Here is a 15,785-nt window from a genome sequence, read left to right on the forward strand (position 1 = left end):
TGGGTGAATACCCTTTACAAGTCATTCCCGCCACTAGATGGAACTAAGCAGCAGAGGAAATTTGCCCAACGTATGGCTGGGCGGAAGTTTTATAAATCAACTTCTAAATGTCTTAGGGAGTTATTCACTAAGCTGCCGAAGGAATAACTGAGGTGAGCCGAAGCCTCTTCAGCTATCCACTGCAGCCGCGAACGGCTATTTTTAGCTGTACATCGGCTGCATTCAGCTCACTTCACATGCCTCTGGCTCGGCTGGATAGCCGCAGCTTGTGTGACTGAATCGAAGTGAGGAGCCTGTTCGTCTCAGCCGATGCAATTTTTAGATCGGCTAAAGCGAACATAACAGTTCATTCTCTGCTGTTCTCCCCTATTCTCCAAGGGGTTAAACAGTAGAGAGTGAATTGCTGAACGGTCAGCGTCTCGTTCAGTTATTGTGTTCACTACCTCAGAGGTAGTGAAGCAGAATTAAAAATGTTGTTGTAAACCTAAAAGAACAGCATGTACTCCCCTCCCTAATTCATGCCAGACTCTTCTGGTCTGTTAGGGGGGACCCTATGCCAAAAAACAAAAAGCGTGGTGTTCCTCAAAAGTCATGCCAGACCCTTTAGAAGACAGAGAGTTAGCATGGAATGTAAACAAATGGGTGGAGCTTGTCCCTTGGCATCATGACTTGCTCCGCCCATTTGTTTAAATTCGGGTCATTGTGCAGCGAGACTTTGGTGAGCAGCGGCAATTTTGTTTTCTTTCGGCGAGTCTGTCACCATCGTCCATCATGATTGGTGTGGATGACCTGATTGACCAGTGGATTACATCAAATTTTTTTTTCTTCTAAATAAAGGACTTGTCAAAAACTGTGTTTGTATTTTTTGTTCAAATAAAGGACTTTTTTCACTATGTGGTGTGTTTTATATACTATTTGGTGAATGAGTAGTAGTAACAACTACCCCTTACTCATTCACAAGGGGGGCAGCATCTGGGTGGCCCTTTATGAAAGGGGGCACTCAGATTCCTGTAAACCCCCCTGGCCACACGGACCCCCACAGCCACTGAGCCAGGGTTGTGGGGAAGAGGCCCCCCATCCCCGTCGAAGCACACTCCCCATGTCGAGGGCGTGTGGCCTGGTATGGTGCCGGGGGGAGCACATGCTTGTCCCCCCCTCATGCTCTGCCAGGCCGATGCTTGGATTAAGGGTCTGGTAGGGGATTTGGGGTTGGGGTCCCCCTAAAATTCCTACCAGACCTAAAGGGTCTGGTATGACTTTGGAGGGGAACCCCATGTTTTGTTTTTTTTGGGAGGGGGGGTTGGCATCGGGGTACCCCTAACATTCCAGACCTAAATAGTCTGGAATGAATTGGAGAGAACACTATATGCTTTATTTTTTTTAAATTCTATCTTTTAACCAAATTTCACTTTGGTCCACTTTGGCGGACCATTCTCTCCGTTTCTGCTGTTTGTTTGGCTTTGGCGAGCCAGAGCATGTTCATGCGGCTCCGCTACATTTGGTTGTTTATTTCAGCTGCTGTACGCGCTACTGAGAATAGTGCATACAGCAGCCATTCAGTTCAGCTGTACTAAATGACTTCCAAATCTGAAAAAGAAGCCGAAGGATTTACCCCAACGTTCGGCTAATCCTTCGGCTCTGTAGTGAACAAACCCGTTTAGTGTAGTATTCACATTAGAGCAGGTTTCTAAAGAATAATGGTGGAAAAGCTAGCCATTCTCCCTAGAGCAGGTATTTAAATTTTTCTTTCTTCAACACAAAATTAACAAGAAATCTTATTAGTTGCTGTGGTCAACATCTTCCACATTTCCTTCCAACCAGCATTTATCAAATGGCCCTGGAATCTATTATCTGGTTTAAATAACTGGTAAACATAATCATTATTTATAAGTAGGTTGGCTGTACTTGCCAGAAAGTCCTGCATACTGTGTATCTTTTTGTTAGCAATGTGCTTATGACAATTAATTTTGTAAGTGCAGTATAACATGTTGATGTAACCCCAGGAATCACATGCATTATGAGCTTTGCTGTATTAGATTAATTTTATTTTATAGATAATCTGGAAAGAAGAGCACATTGAACGATCTTTTCTAACTATTACTGTCTTTCTAACAGGAAACAGAGCCAGATTTTGACAACTGCGCTGTATGCATTGAAGGATATAAACCCAATGATGTTGTCCGAGTCTTGCCGTGCCGGTAAGTTTTTATACATAGTTGGCATAGTTCTTAGCAGCTTCTGTGAAAGTAAACCTACCAAGTTAGATATTTTGGTGGCTAAGACAATTAAGGACTTCATTGTATTCTTTTAAACATTGTTTGACTGAACTGGATCGCATACCCAACTTATTCAACATTGCATTTAGGTTTTTTTAACAAATGGCAACCGATTGCAACTCATCTGCAATATGATTTTAGTCAAATGAGAATAGGCAGGCTGTTATGGCCTATTGCATGGTGCACTTGAGCTGTGTTCGTTTCCATGCAATAAATAATCCGAGTTTCATTTTACTTTATTATTGATCTGCAAGTAGTCTGTAAACTTCAGGACTCTGATAATCCAGTGAATGTATACTATGGTACTTATAAAAGAGTAAGTTACATTATCAGTTTCATCTATTAATGGTTTCATCAAAAACAGAGATTAAAAGCAGCTATTGCTGAAATCATCATGATCAGTGACGGATTCTGAGATGTGTTTCAAACAGAATCATGTTATTTCTAATAGTGCAGCAGTGAGGACTCCGCAAGCTGAAAGCCAATCAGCAGAAGTGTTTTAAAGTGGACCTTGACCCTCACAAAACAGTTACTTTTAAGGCATGTCAGCTGTCAAGATTGCCGGTGGGGTTTTTTTTAAGCTCATGAACTGAACTTTCAAGCCCACATATGGCTGGAGTCAGAGCTGATCCACATGTGCAGAACCATGAGAACTGCAATCCATATAGAGGCTAAGATGACATCTTCCTTGGTTGTAGAAGATAGGAAGATGTGGTTCCACTTTAATTACATAGTCTGTTGAATCATGAAAATCAAATGTTTTTCCTCAGCATCAACATGCTAGGTGGGAGAAGTGGCCAAAGAAATGTTACATTTTCTGTCTGAGAAGATGAATGTTAAAGGAATGGACTCCAGATATTCATTAAATCCTCAAATAAACTGTCAGTTTAAAAATGCTTATTACATTCTAGGTGCCTCCTTTAGAAAGCAGACACAGCCTCAGTAGAAAAGCCTGTCCTCTGCCAGCATGCTGCAGAGAAGTACCCTTGTTCTTTGTGTAGAACAATGGTGACCAATACATTCGGCATGCCAGTGCTTACAGTGTGGCCTGTTGTGCTTAGCCCATTATTTTGTGCAATCAGGCTCCGGCCAGAACAGATCCAATTACTCTCTGAGATTGCCAGAAACTCTGGACCTTTCCAGGGGCCTAATCTCCGTGCTTTGGAAGTAGGTAGGCTTGGTGATCTGATCTGGCCCCTTTTAGGGGACCACCCTCTGTACTCCGGAATGGGGCAGGGGGATGGCATGGCTCCCTGGACAACAAACCCCACACACTCTGATTTATGTGCCATATTACAAAGTAAGTGACAGAGACGGGTCTATAGAAAGTCCACATGGTGCTCAACAGCAGGCTTGAGCACTACCCATGTCAGTTCTGGGATTCCAATCCAGTATACACTGAGTGGTCAGATTATTATGACCACCTGATGTTTGTAGGCAAATTAGCTATAATTTCTCGCTGAAGTTGCTGGAGGGCAATGTTGTGTTCTTGCAGACCAGCAAGGGAATGATCCCTTTCCTATGAAGTCCTTTGGTTCTGATTGTGGTAATATTGCAGGTTTCAGCTTAATTTTCTTTCCTTCACTGGGAAGATAAACGTACAATTTGTCTAGCTGCTGTTGACCACAGTTCCTCTTCACACTAGTTTTTATAAATTATTCATTTCGTAGGTGTAGAACTTTTCAAGTGTGTGCAGGAACGGCTTGTAGTTTACAGTCTCACCACACCCAGACTGTAAATGTGTGTTGCTGGTTATAGTGACTTTACTGAGGTCTGTTTTTAATTTCCAAACTATGTGGGGCTGCCTTGAAAGGGAAGTAGCTGAATGAATTATGCGTTTGTCTGCAGTTACTCCACTAGCTCAAAACAGTGCCAATATCTCTCAGCACGGCTTTTTACAACACGTTACAGAAAATTTGTCTTTGGACAACAATACGATATTATAATACATCTATATTTCGCTGTTCTTTCTTATAGAGACAATGTGTAAGTAACAACATCCCTTTCTTGTCAATATGAAGGACTTCCATCCTCCTGTCATGAACTTACAATGCCCTTCTGATTGAATATTAGAGTGCAAATTAAACATTCTGCCAGCCTTCTACTTTGCTATTATGCTAATGTGAACCACCACCTTCTCCTCTACCAGTTTTTTTTTCCAGACCCACCAGAGTTTCTTCTTGGACCAATTTAAATAATGTAGAATTGTATGTAGAAAGGTTAGCATTCTTCTAGCGTATGATTAGTACCTAATGAAGGATCGTAAGAGTGGCCCCATATGACTCTATTTTTGCAAGAGTTGTGGCCAGAATGTATATTGTAGAGGCTAGTCTTTCTGAGCTCTATGAATGTATTTAGACCATATACCTCCAGGAATGGTCATGTTACATAAAGGGTCGCTTGGCACATACCCCACATCTCTGTGTGAATATTTTACAAATTATTCCTTTTATCTTAAACTTAAATGTTTCCTCATATCTGATTGATAACTACATTATTTTCCAAAAATCCAGAGTGTTATGTGCATGTAGGTACCCCTTGAACCTTGCAGACATATCTCCAGAGAACAGATACCACTGGTTGAACAATTAGGAAAACATACACGCTTGAACATCCGCATTAATACTCAGATAGGTTCCTTAAAAGTCTGGAGTAGCAACCAAGATAATTATTTTTACCCAGATTCACATTGTTCTTATAGAACACATGGGTAAGCTGGCGCAGTAGTTCCTGGCTTATGAAAAGCTAATGCAGTATTTATTTAGCAGATTTGCACACTAGGTGAAAAAAATATTCTTAGCCTTAAATAAATTCCTATATTCTCTTTCATTGGTTATGTTATTAGGGCAACCCATTTAAACGGGAACTAAATAAATCATTTTCTATAGTTTCTAATGCCATAATGTTTTGGAGCTCTATGTTCACATGCTCTAGCAGTATGTATGAACTCTCTATAGGATTTAATAAAGAGTTATTGTGTACGCTCCAAATAATTTTGACAAGATTTGTGCCCAGCTCCAAAAGATTTTGACAAGCTGCTTGCTGGCTTCATCAGTGATATCTAGCTGGATTTAAGGACAGGTGAGTTTAAGACTTGGGCTGAGAGCAGGGGACAGTACAGTATATATAATATAGTACAGTGCAATATTAAATAGTATCATGTGTAGTTACACTATAAGACCATTGGATTCAGGGTAAGTAGGGCTTGTTTTATCGACAAGGAGGAGGAGAACCACTCGCAGCTCCTATCTTTTTGTTAATTCTTCCACCTGAGCCATGAGTGTTGAAGGCACAGGGCAGCTAAAAACAGTTCTTTGTCTCAGAAATGGTTCCATTTGTTTCTGATATTACGTTGGGGTTATGCTGTGCATTCAGTTTAGAGGAGTTCTCCTTTATTAAAATGACATATGGTTTCATTGATTGTTGCTCCAAACCTTAAAGCTCTTCTGTGGCTTTAAGAACTGCATAACCTCAGTAGTGTGACATCACTGTTTATGTAATGAAACCCATTCTGCAAGCTTGTAGTTATAAGATATATCCACCCCACCTCATGGAAATCTTGGACAGCACTGAGTTAAGACATTACAGTGAAGCTACTAGGAATGTTAACAGCGAGAGTCGTGCCAGTTCATGGAAGTAAGTGCTGGAAACCAAGAATTAATTCACTGCTTCCCTTCCAAGGAAGCCCCACATCATGTGTAAATGGAAAACAGATCTCTCTGAAGGGAGCCCTGTGTAAGTAGCAACAAATGGTTTTACAGTGTGGGTGTGGAAACGCTGTAAAGAGCAAGCATTTCTGCACAGGCTACAGCATGCTCATTATGTATAGCGCCTCCATCTGTACTGTATGCATTGCACAAACACTCATTTCCAGTCTTAATATCTAAAGTCAAAACTTTTTTTTTTTTTTGATGGAGTATGACATTACTTAATTAATATAAAAAATGAAATCCTGTCTTATATCGTGACTGGAACAAGTGTGTCTAGTGAAAAATCCTCCTATTTCTGTTCTAGTGCTGCAGAGGAGAGCATTAGCTTGCCTTGGCTCTGTGCTGCCTGTGTATCTGAGGGCTGCCAGGGTGGTACTGCAGAGCTTCGTGTACCATGGCAGTGTGCGTCTAGCATTGGAGTGCTGTCATAAAACAACTTGGCTGTACCTGGGGTGGGCAGGTACACCACTGCTATTAGCACTAAAGTTCGCCGACAAATTCAGCCTCCCATGAGAAATACGTTTATTAAAACAAAATACCAGACAATGATAACAATGATATGCAGTTGTGGCAAGCGATAGCAACCAGTCAATCGTCAGCTTTTAGTAGCTTGGGATGAATCAACTAAGAAGAAAAGCTGATGTTGCTAGGGCCACCAGTGCTGTTTGTACATTACGTAACTGGACTTTTTTTATTTTATTTTTTTAGCAAAATTCTGAGTTTAGTTTAAGTATAAGAATTCCTTTCTGAATTCCCAGAGATGGCTGGAAACATCTGCAGATTGTTCAGTTATTTTCTTCCGACTTTTGTTTCTTCTAGTCTCAGAGTTTGCGAATGTATTTAAACAACTTAATAGCTTCCACATCACTGCAGTTCCGACTTATAGATTTGAGTGGTTTTATTACATTAATCATTTTTGAATGCCAGATTAAACTCAGAGGGTTTAAGACTACTATAGACAGTAATATTATTGCATTAACGAGCGAGGCCACTGCCCCAGTTAAATTTTTCAAATCAGCCTTCTGAACTTGTTAATTGCTGTGCTTTTATTTGAGTTCTGGTCCAGGAGCAGTGTAGAGGAGTTGTTGTGTCTGGTTGATTGTATAATAAAGATCAATGCATTTATTCATACTATGTTGAACAGGAAAGGACACTTTAGGATTGTTGAGGGCTTTTTGTCAGTGTTGACATAAGTAAAAGCAGTCCTCTAATTGCTGACCTCTTTCAAAGGTAACTAGTTCCTTGACTGTATTGCTGATTCTTGGAAGCCAGTGACTGAATAGATGGTGGCTAAGGTGTTTTTTTCCCCAAGGTTTGCAGAACAGTAGGAAGAGTAGAGACATGATCTCATCAGTATGCTACTGCCTCTTATTATTCATAAGCAGGCTGGGGTGGGCTGGCGACCAAGCTGTGTTTCTTAAAGTGGACCTTTTTACTCCAAAATCAGATTCTACCAATCCATCCCTCTATGTATGGTGATTAATAGTAACATAGACATGTCAGGTGTAAAATGCTGTGATTGTGAAATACTTGCAGGACATTCACTTCCTGCTTTGAAAGTACAAATGATTTCAGTTTGCCAACGCAATGCACACTGGGATTGCCTTGTCATCAGCAGGGAAATCTCATCTGTAATCTCATGAAATCTCAGGGAAAAGCATTTTCCTCCCCTGAGATGATGTGCATGGTCACATGGCTAGTCACATGTGCCAGAAATCCAGGGAGTAATAGATGATCTAGTAATCTGCCCTTAGTAAATATGGCCACTGTCAGACTGGGAAAGAAAAGAGAAATATAGAATGGAAAGAATACAAAGCCGGCAATTATCTAGAAGTATGTGTTTTGTAGATTGTCATTACTAAACATTTCTAAAGGTGTGTTTGTTGTTATTTTAAAGATAAGGGTAAAGGTCCGCTTTAACACCAATGGAGAAAACTAATTTCACCAGTCTAAATGTGCTGTCTGACAGAGGTGCTTAGATCAAAGTAACTGAACAGATTGTCAAATTTTGGTAGACTAGACCATTCCCATATATGTAGTACAGCTATTTATTATATATTCTATCTATTTACCCAGGGGTTACCCCTAAAATGCTGAATTAACCTTATCATTACTGTAAATATCCTTGCTGAACCTTCATAGCCTCACACTGAATCTACTAATGACTAATGTTCAAACAGAGCTGAGCGTTATTCAGTGTAGGTCCACTTTAAAAATATGCTAGTGGCCATAGTAATTTATCACAAGAAAAAACACTGTACACTGAGACATTACGTATATGCTTGTGTATAAGATATATGTGATGCCGGTGTTTATATTTTATGGCTAAATCACATGCATTTTCTTTTGAAACGTGGCATGAATTACAGTGCTCTGATGCACAGGAATTTATGGGGGCACAAGGCTGTCAGGCTGTAAAGAATAAATTAAGGCAAAAATATTTATAAAGACAGTTGATTGCTTCCATGTAAAATCATACACCATAAATCTTCCATTTCTTTGGAAGTAATCCTTGGCTCTTATATTTGTAGGCCATGTATCAGTCCAGATTGTTCATAAATGCATTTTGGTTTCACATTCATTAGCAGCTTCCAGGCTGGGTTATTGCTTTTGTGTGAGTCGTAATATTGGCGCAGTTCATATAAATGTGGAGATACCGTATGTAATGCAAAGAGTACAGTTGTCGTTGTGAATGAGCATGTTCATAGTACACCGATTCTAGGCAGCAAAGCGTTATTTTACTAATTACTAGTTATTTTACTAAACTTTAAGTTGTACACCAAACCACTAAACCTTTCTCCACCTGACAGAGCTAGAGGAGTCAAAAATTAAAGGAGAACTATGGGGTTAGGGCTTTTCCCCATAGTTCTCCATAGGGTAACGGGAGGACACAAACTAGCGTCCTCCCGTCACCCTAAGCTCAGTATACCGCAAGCCACAGCTCGCGGTATACTGAGACGCCGCAGCTGAAACGGATCCCGACAATTATGTCTGGATCCGCCCAACTGCCTAAGTTGACAGCTGGCTCTGCCTATCTAGAGGCAGAGCCAGCTCTACCCTCCCCATCCGTTCCGCCAGTCAGCGCTGGAGGATCGGACGGGAGGGGGGAATACAGTCTTTTGAGAAGTGAGCGAACGACAGTATGTGTTCGCTCACTTCCCGATCTACTGAGCCGACCTGTGACAGTTTCATTGTCACAAGTCGGCTAGAACTATGAGGATGAGTGAAAAGCACTCACCTCATAATTCTCCTTTAAGTTATTATTTAACTGATGTTTATAAGATTCATCTCTGACCTGTTTTACATGAATACAAGATTGCAGCCATGGCTGCCGTGCCCATGAGGAACCCAAGACTTACTAATAGATCACTCAATTAAATGTACAGAAAAAAGCATTCAAAACATTCAATTGTCCTTTGTTGGAGCCTGTAGCAGGCTTATTAGGTTTACTGAAATTACAAATGTGGCTGTATGAAATGTTTGCATGAGTAATAAAGACCCTGCAGCTATCAGTTATACCCTAATGTCTCTACAACAATCCCACATGAATATACCATCTCTAGGACCAACTTGGGAAGGTAACCTATGTTACTGTTGGACTATGGGAAGAAAATGGAGCATCACAGGGAAACCAACACAAACCAAGAACAGCGTCCTGATGAACCTGATATAGGTGAATACTGGACTTGAATAGGTCCACTGAGAATACTTTGTAGTTTGTTCTGCCCTGCTGTTGCTAGTTGTGAAGAGTTTCTGTTGCACTTGATAACATCTCAGTGATCAAGCCAATATATCTTTATGTGTGTTTTGTGTCTTCTTTGCTTTACAGGCATCTTTTCCACAAATCCTGTGTAGATCCTTGGTTATTAGATCACCGCACCTGTCCAATGTGTAAAATGAACATTCTCAAAGCACTGGGTATACCGGTAAGAACATTAAGCATTAAAGATCATATTTATATACAGTATGTTCATGCATTAGACTTTCGGTTATTCAAAACATTGAAGAACATAAAGCATAATGTTATGTAAAGACAGTAAATGTTTTGTTAAGCAAATTAATATTTGGAATGAAGTGAAGTAAATGGAGACAATAAATAATCTACCTAAAAGCTTCATGTGTCCACATTCTAGTAACAATTAATTTTCATGACCATGTGTTTACCGCAATATGGTAATTAGTGTATGATGACAACATGCCTTTAGACAGGTCCCTGGAATATGGGAGTCAAAGTGACAAAAGCCTACAAGGATTTCACCATGACATGACTAATAGCTAGCAACATTCCCAAATAAATGATAGCAACAGATACTCAGTAGATCCTGTTGCCACTAGTAGTTGTCCAATAACAAGACATGACTAATGCCTAATGATGTAGAAGCTTATGTAGTTTGATTTAAGTAACATTTGCTAGCAGTTGTAGTAACATGGCCATAGTAGGACCCCAAGGACACGAATGCATGATAACATACTTTGTATACAGTAATATATAAGCAGTTATGACAGTTGCCCAGTAAATTCTCAACTTCCTGTGTTACAATAACTTCAATAACTCCTCCACTAGTACTTTTTGATCATATTCCACTGATTTAGGCTTGGGTTTCAATTTGACAGTGGAACAGTGCTGGCCTGGGAATAAAAAGTGGCACTGGCATATATACAGCACACTGAAAATTTCCTTCAGCCAGTAAAGTAGCACAAATTCATATAACTGCCTCACTAATGGTAATGTACCATTTTGGGAATACACAAATAATATGTAAAGACTCCAGTGAACCTTTCTGGCTGATTTAAAATACAATTGAGCATTGTACAGTAGGTCACACCAGCCCAGTTTAACTTTCAGACACACCCGGCACATACCTGAGCAGCCAGATTGCCTACTGTGGGAGTACAGCAGTGAGTGAGCTCCTTAGCATGGCACTATAAAGCAAACATATAGCAAAGGTACTGTCACGGATCGGAACTCACGGGTATGAACTGGAGTCGGGTATGTGGACCCTTTCTACTACACTGGCAGGGACACTTAGAGAAAAGGGTCCAAGCAGTGTAGGTTGATGACTCCCAGAGCTGGAGTAAAAGCAGGGGAACTGAATGAGGCAGTGGAAAACAGCTAAAGCTGGACGTTCAAATACAAGGCAAGGTGCTGCAATGCTGAGTAGGTAGCATGGGGTCCCCTGGGATGTGGAATATAAGGGCCAGCCGGTATTCGCCAGAGCTTCTGATGGTGGAGATGGGCTTGGCTGCGTGCTGACCCCAGGTCACAATCCCTAGGTTCACCCAACTCACCTAACAGGTACAGGGTACGAATCAAAGGCTAGGGACAGGCTGAAGACTAAGACTTCCAGGGACAAAGCAAAGCACAGGGCAGACTGTAGACAGGGATATCCAAGGACAAGCCAAAGGTAGGTACACTGCAAAACTTCAAGGCATTCAGGTATAATCACAAACAGGGAGGCTGGGCATCTAGCTTAGGAAAGCGTTGCTCGGGCCGCATGCTGTTCGCTGCCCTGAGTTTAAATAGAGACAGGAAGATGGAGGATCCACAGGATTGGCCACACGCGGACTGCACTAATTGGCCGAGTAGCTGTATAAGAAACAGCAGGAGAGGTCGGCCGACGCCTAAAGCTGCACCAAGTGTGAGTCAGGTTCAGAGCACATGCCTGGAGGACTACAAGCACCAGCACAGCCCTGCATGCCTGCAGAACCAGGGGTAAGAGGTATGTATATACTTGTAGAACTACAAGTAACCGCTCAGCTGCAAGTCTGCAGCTTAATTGTGACAGGTACAAAGTCTGCAATACGAAGTATATAATAATCTGTATTTCTGTGCCTCTTAACTACCTTTATTGTGATACCAGATGCATGCTGCTTGACTCACCTTATAAGAGATGCGGCCCCTGGAGACTGCAATTCTAAGTGCAAGACAAATGTAAAAATAACTCATTTATCAACTCCAGTGTAAAAATAGTTGTTCTGATTCTAAAACCATACTCATTGTTTAATACAAGTTTTAATGCTGCAAAACATCTGCAGATATGTTGCTGCTTTACCAAGAAAAAGAATCGTATAAAGTAAATAAACCATCTATATCAGTAACCATTACACCCTGCCTTCTGGACTATTTTTTTGTTTATTGGTGTCAGTAAAAACACACATTTTGTGACTCCCCAAAAGAACCTGCTGGTTTCTAAATTAGATTAACTGGCTTCTGAATTCTACATGAAATTTTCGATTCTACCTAGTCAGTCCACCATGTAAGGGTACCATTAGTACTTTAAGGACATATACCAAGGTTGAGGCATATCGGCATTATATAGTTATGATTTGCTGGATTTCATCTTCATCTGGCATAGCATAAACTATCACGCATCAAATTGCAATGAGAAAATATTGTGGGCTTTTCAGTGATTAGTATGATATGAAAAAAAGAAAAAAACTCTCCTTCTGTAAAACAGCTCTTTTAGCCCAGGGCATAAGCATGTGATTGATCATTTGGGCACCCAGAACGTCAGAAAGTTTCATAACTAACATTTTAAAGTTTAATAAGAGGGATAGAGTTTAATGACTAATATGTATTCTTTATTTTTTTAGACTTTTACTCTAAAGACACACTGTATGTGAGTCTAACGCAAGGAAAAAAGAATGTTGCAATAAAGTATTAATGCTGGTTACAGCGACCTACTACAACCCAATTCCCAAAAAAAATGGGACGCTGTGTAAAATCTACATAAAAACAGAAGACAATGATTTGTAAATCTCATAAACCCATATTTTATTCACAATAGAAAATAGAAAACATATCAAATGTTTAAACTGAGTAAATTTACCAGTTTAAGAAAAAAATAAGGCAATTTTGAAATTGATGGCAGCAACACATCTCAAAAAAGTTGGGACAGGGCCATGTTTACCAAGGTGTAGCATCCCCTCTTTTAGCAACATTCTGTAAACGTCTGGGAACTGAGGAGACCAGTTGTTGGAGTTTTAAGAGAGGAATGTTGGCCCATTCTTGCCGGTTATAGGATTCTAACTGCTCAACAGTCCTGGGTCGTCTTTGTCGTATTTTTCGTTTCAAGATGTGCCAAATATTTTCAGTTGGTAAAAGGTCTGGACTGCAGGCAGGCCAGTTAGGCACCCAGACTCTTCTACTATGAACCCAAGCTGTTGTACATACATGCAGTATGCAGTTTAGCATTGTCCTGCTGAAATACCAAAGGCCTTCCCCAAAATAGACTTTGTCTGGATGGGTGCATATGCTGCTCTAAAACCTGGATATATCTGTCAGCGTTGATGGTGCCTTTCCAGATGTACAAGCTGCCCATTGCATACGCACTAATGCACCCCCATACCATCAGAGATGCAGGCTTTCGAACTGAGCGCTGATAACAAGCTAGAAGGTCCCTCTCCTCTTTAGTCCGAATAATGAGGTGCTCATGGTTGCCAAAAAGAATGTCAAATTTTTATTCATCTGACCACAGAGCAGTTTTCCACTTTGCAACAGACCATTTTATGAGCTTTGGCCCAGAGAAGTTGGCAGAGTTTCTGGGTCATGTTCAGATATGGTTTCTTCTTTGCATGATAAAGCTTTAATTGGCATTTTTGGATGGCACTACAAGCATCATGTTAGAGAGATTTGTTCTAAGGATCCTAAAAAAAACCAAGAAGGAAGATTGTTGGCAGTCTCCTAGAAACCTGAAATATATTCATAATAAAACACATGGGCATATGCTATTTTAGTCTTCTGCACATGCCCTGGTGGTTTTTCTGTGACGTCTGTATAGTCTATTTCTCCAACATGGTGCCTGCACACAGCCACTCATACACAGTCAGCACCACAAGGTTCGCTCAGCACACGGGAGGCACGTTTGGGAAAGCTACAATATGGGAGGATAGGACAAATTCTTTTGGATTTGGGTTCAAATATGGGTTTTAAAAATCTGAGTTTAGTATTTGTGCAGAAGGTTAGAACGATGTATAACATGCATGCAGAATGTATTAGAATAATACTGCTCAAGCAAATTATCTTTATTTTTAAAATAAGTAATTTTATGTATGAGGTCCTTGTAAAACAAAATTACAGCATTTGTCTTAACTTGATTAAAAGATGTAATTGAATTGGTTTGTCTCATGGGTATAGAAAACAAAGTCCCTATGTTGCTGTATGAGACATATACACATCATAAGAGCTGCAGAAACATGCTGACCAGGAATAGTCATTCACAAAATCATTATCTGAGCCTTAGGGCAGTAAGGGCCATGTCACACTGGTGACAATGCCAATTTTTCCTAATAGAGGTGCCTCCCTCACTGGCCAAAATGCTGCAAAATCTTTAGTGGTTGTGGCGGAGCACTATAGAGCTTAGCTGTGTTTACAAACTGCCCTCCTGGTGGGTGGACATCAGTGACTGGTGGCTGCCCTCAGCATTCCCCTGTGTGCAGAAGATTCAATGTCATAGGGGAGCAGCTCCAAGGTGCTAGAATCAGAACCACACAAAGAGTGGAGGAGGTAAGGCCGTGAGGCTCCAGAGACAGCAAGTGACACAGGTGTGACACACAGCCATATAGAAGAGGGATAGAGACATTTAAAGGCTGTTTGGCCAGTCACAGCCCTCAATACAACAGGGTGGTGCAGAGAGAGTAATGGGTTAAAGTATAGGATTTGTAGTTTTGTGTGCATGTGGTCAGTCTCTGTTATGCAGGATATGTGATGCACCTGTGAACAGGAAGTTACACAACCCCACACTTCTCCAAGATGGGTTTACCTAGAAAACTAAGAAATTACATCACTTTTTCTTTTGCCCTTTCTGCTTCCATACCACATCACTTCTATTAAGAATAAAAAGGATATTTGTGAGGACAATAGTCTTATGTGTAACCTTTTTTTTTTTAAACTTTAACCTTTTTGTGACCAGGGTTTTTTGATGCTCCGATGGCCATGCCAAGTTAAGCTGGGTCAGTATGCATCCATTAGGTTGGCAATAACTCTGAGACACATTTTACAGTTTGACATCTGGCCTGGGAACTAGAAACACACACAGTTGCACATTCCTAGTTCTGTGCTGTAAGGTTAATTCATGTTTCATGGCAAAGGTAATTTATCATGTAGGCTTAAAAAGGAGTATTGCAGCCACAAGGAGGTTCTGTTACTACATTGGCCCGTCACTATAGTAACAACAGTATTTTTTGTTTAGGCTTATTTTATGTGTTTTATTTGTTGAATCCTAATTGTGTTCTGTTATTTCCCAACAGCCTAATGCAGATTGCTTAGATGATATTACGCCAGACTTTGAAGGTTCGGTAGGACCACCAACCAATCAAATTACAGGAGCCAGTGATGTAACTGTGAATGAGAGCTCTGTAGGTGTCGATCCCATTGTGCGCCCAGTGGGGCTGTTGCAAGTTATCCAAAATGCAGATGTCCTACCACAGGTCGGCGAGGTCAGCTATACAGCAAGCAGTGAGTACACTTCTCTAACATCCAGGATCAATAAAAACCTGGGTAATTTGTGATATATTTCCTTTCTTTTATATATTAAAATACTTTCTTAATGTCTGTTTAGAGGCAAAGCTGTTATATTGCTTTATAGATTGTAGAGCTGCAGCTAACGATTATTTTCAAAATCGATTAGTTAGCCGATTATTAAGTTCGATTAATCGGTTAATCGGATAGAAAATAAAATACATTTTTAAAAATGGCTCCGGTGATGGGACTACTAGTTTGTATATTGAGGCCATTGTAACAATGACATATGCAAATGGTTACACTGAATAGTACAGTCCTTGTGCCTTATGAGCCCTC

General features: G+C 40.5%; 1 protein-coding gene across 1 annotated transcript in view; it reads left to right on the plus strand.

The window, feature by feature from the left end:
- RNF150 (ring finger protein 150) overlaps window positions 1-15,785 on the plus strand; it is a 105,091-nt gene that overhangs the window by 76,300 nt on the left and 13,006 nt on the right. Inside the window, exons 4-6 of the mRNA XM_018563415.1 lie at window positions 2,116-2,198; window positions 9,816-9,912; window positions 15,236-15,443. Coding sequence (XP_018418917.1) covers window positions 2,116-2,198; window positions 9,816-9,912; window positions 15,236-15,443 — 388 coding nt within the window. The remainder of the gene's footprint in view (window positions 1-2,115; window positions 2,199-9,815; window positions 9,913-15,235; window positions 15,444-15,785) is intronic.

Source organism: Nanorana parkeri, unplaced genomic scaffold (genome assembly GCF_000935625.1).
Source record: "Nanorana parkeri isolate BGI_ZX_2015 unplaced genomic scaffold, ASM93562v1 scaffold662, whole genome shotgun sequence".
In the NCBI taxonomy this organism is placed as follows: domain Eukaryota; kingdom Metazoa; phylum Chordata; class Amphibia; order Anura; family Dicroglossidae; genus Nanorana; species Nanorana parkeri.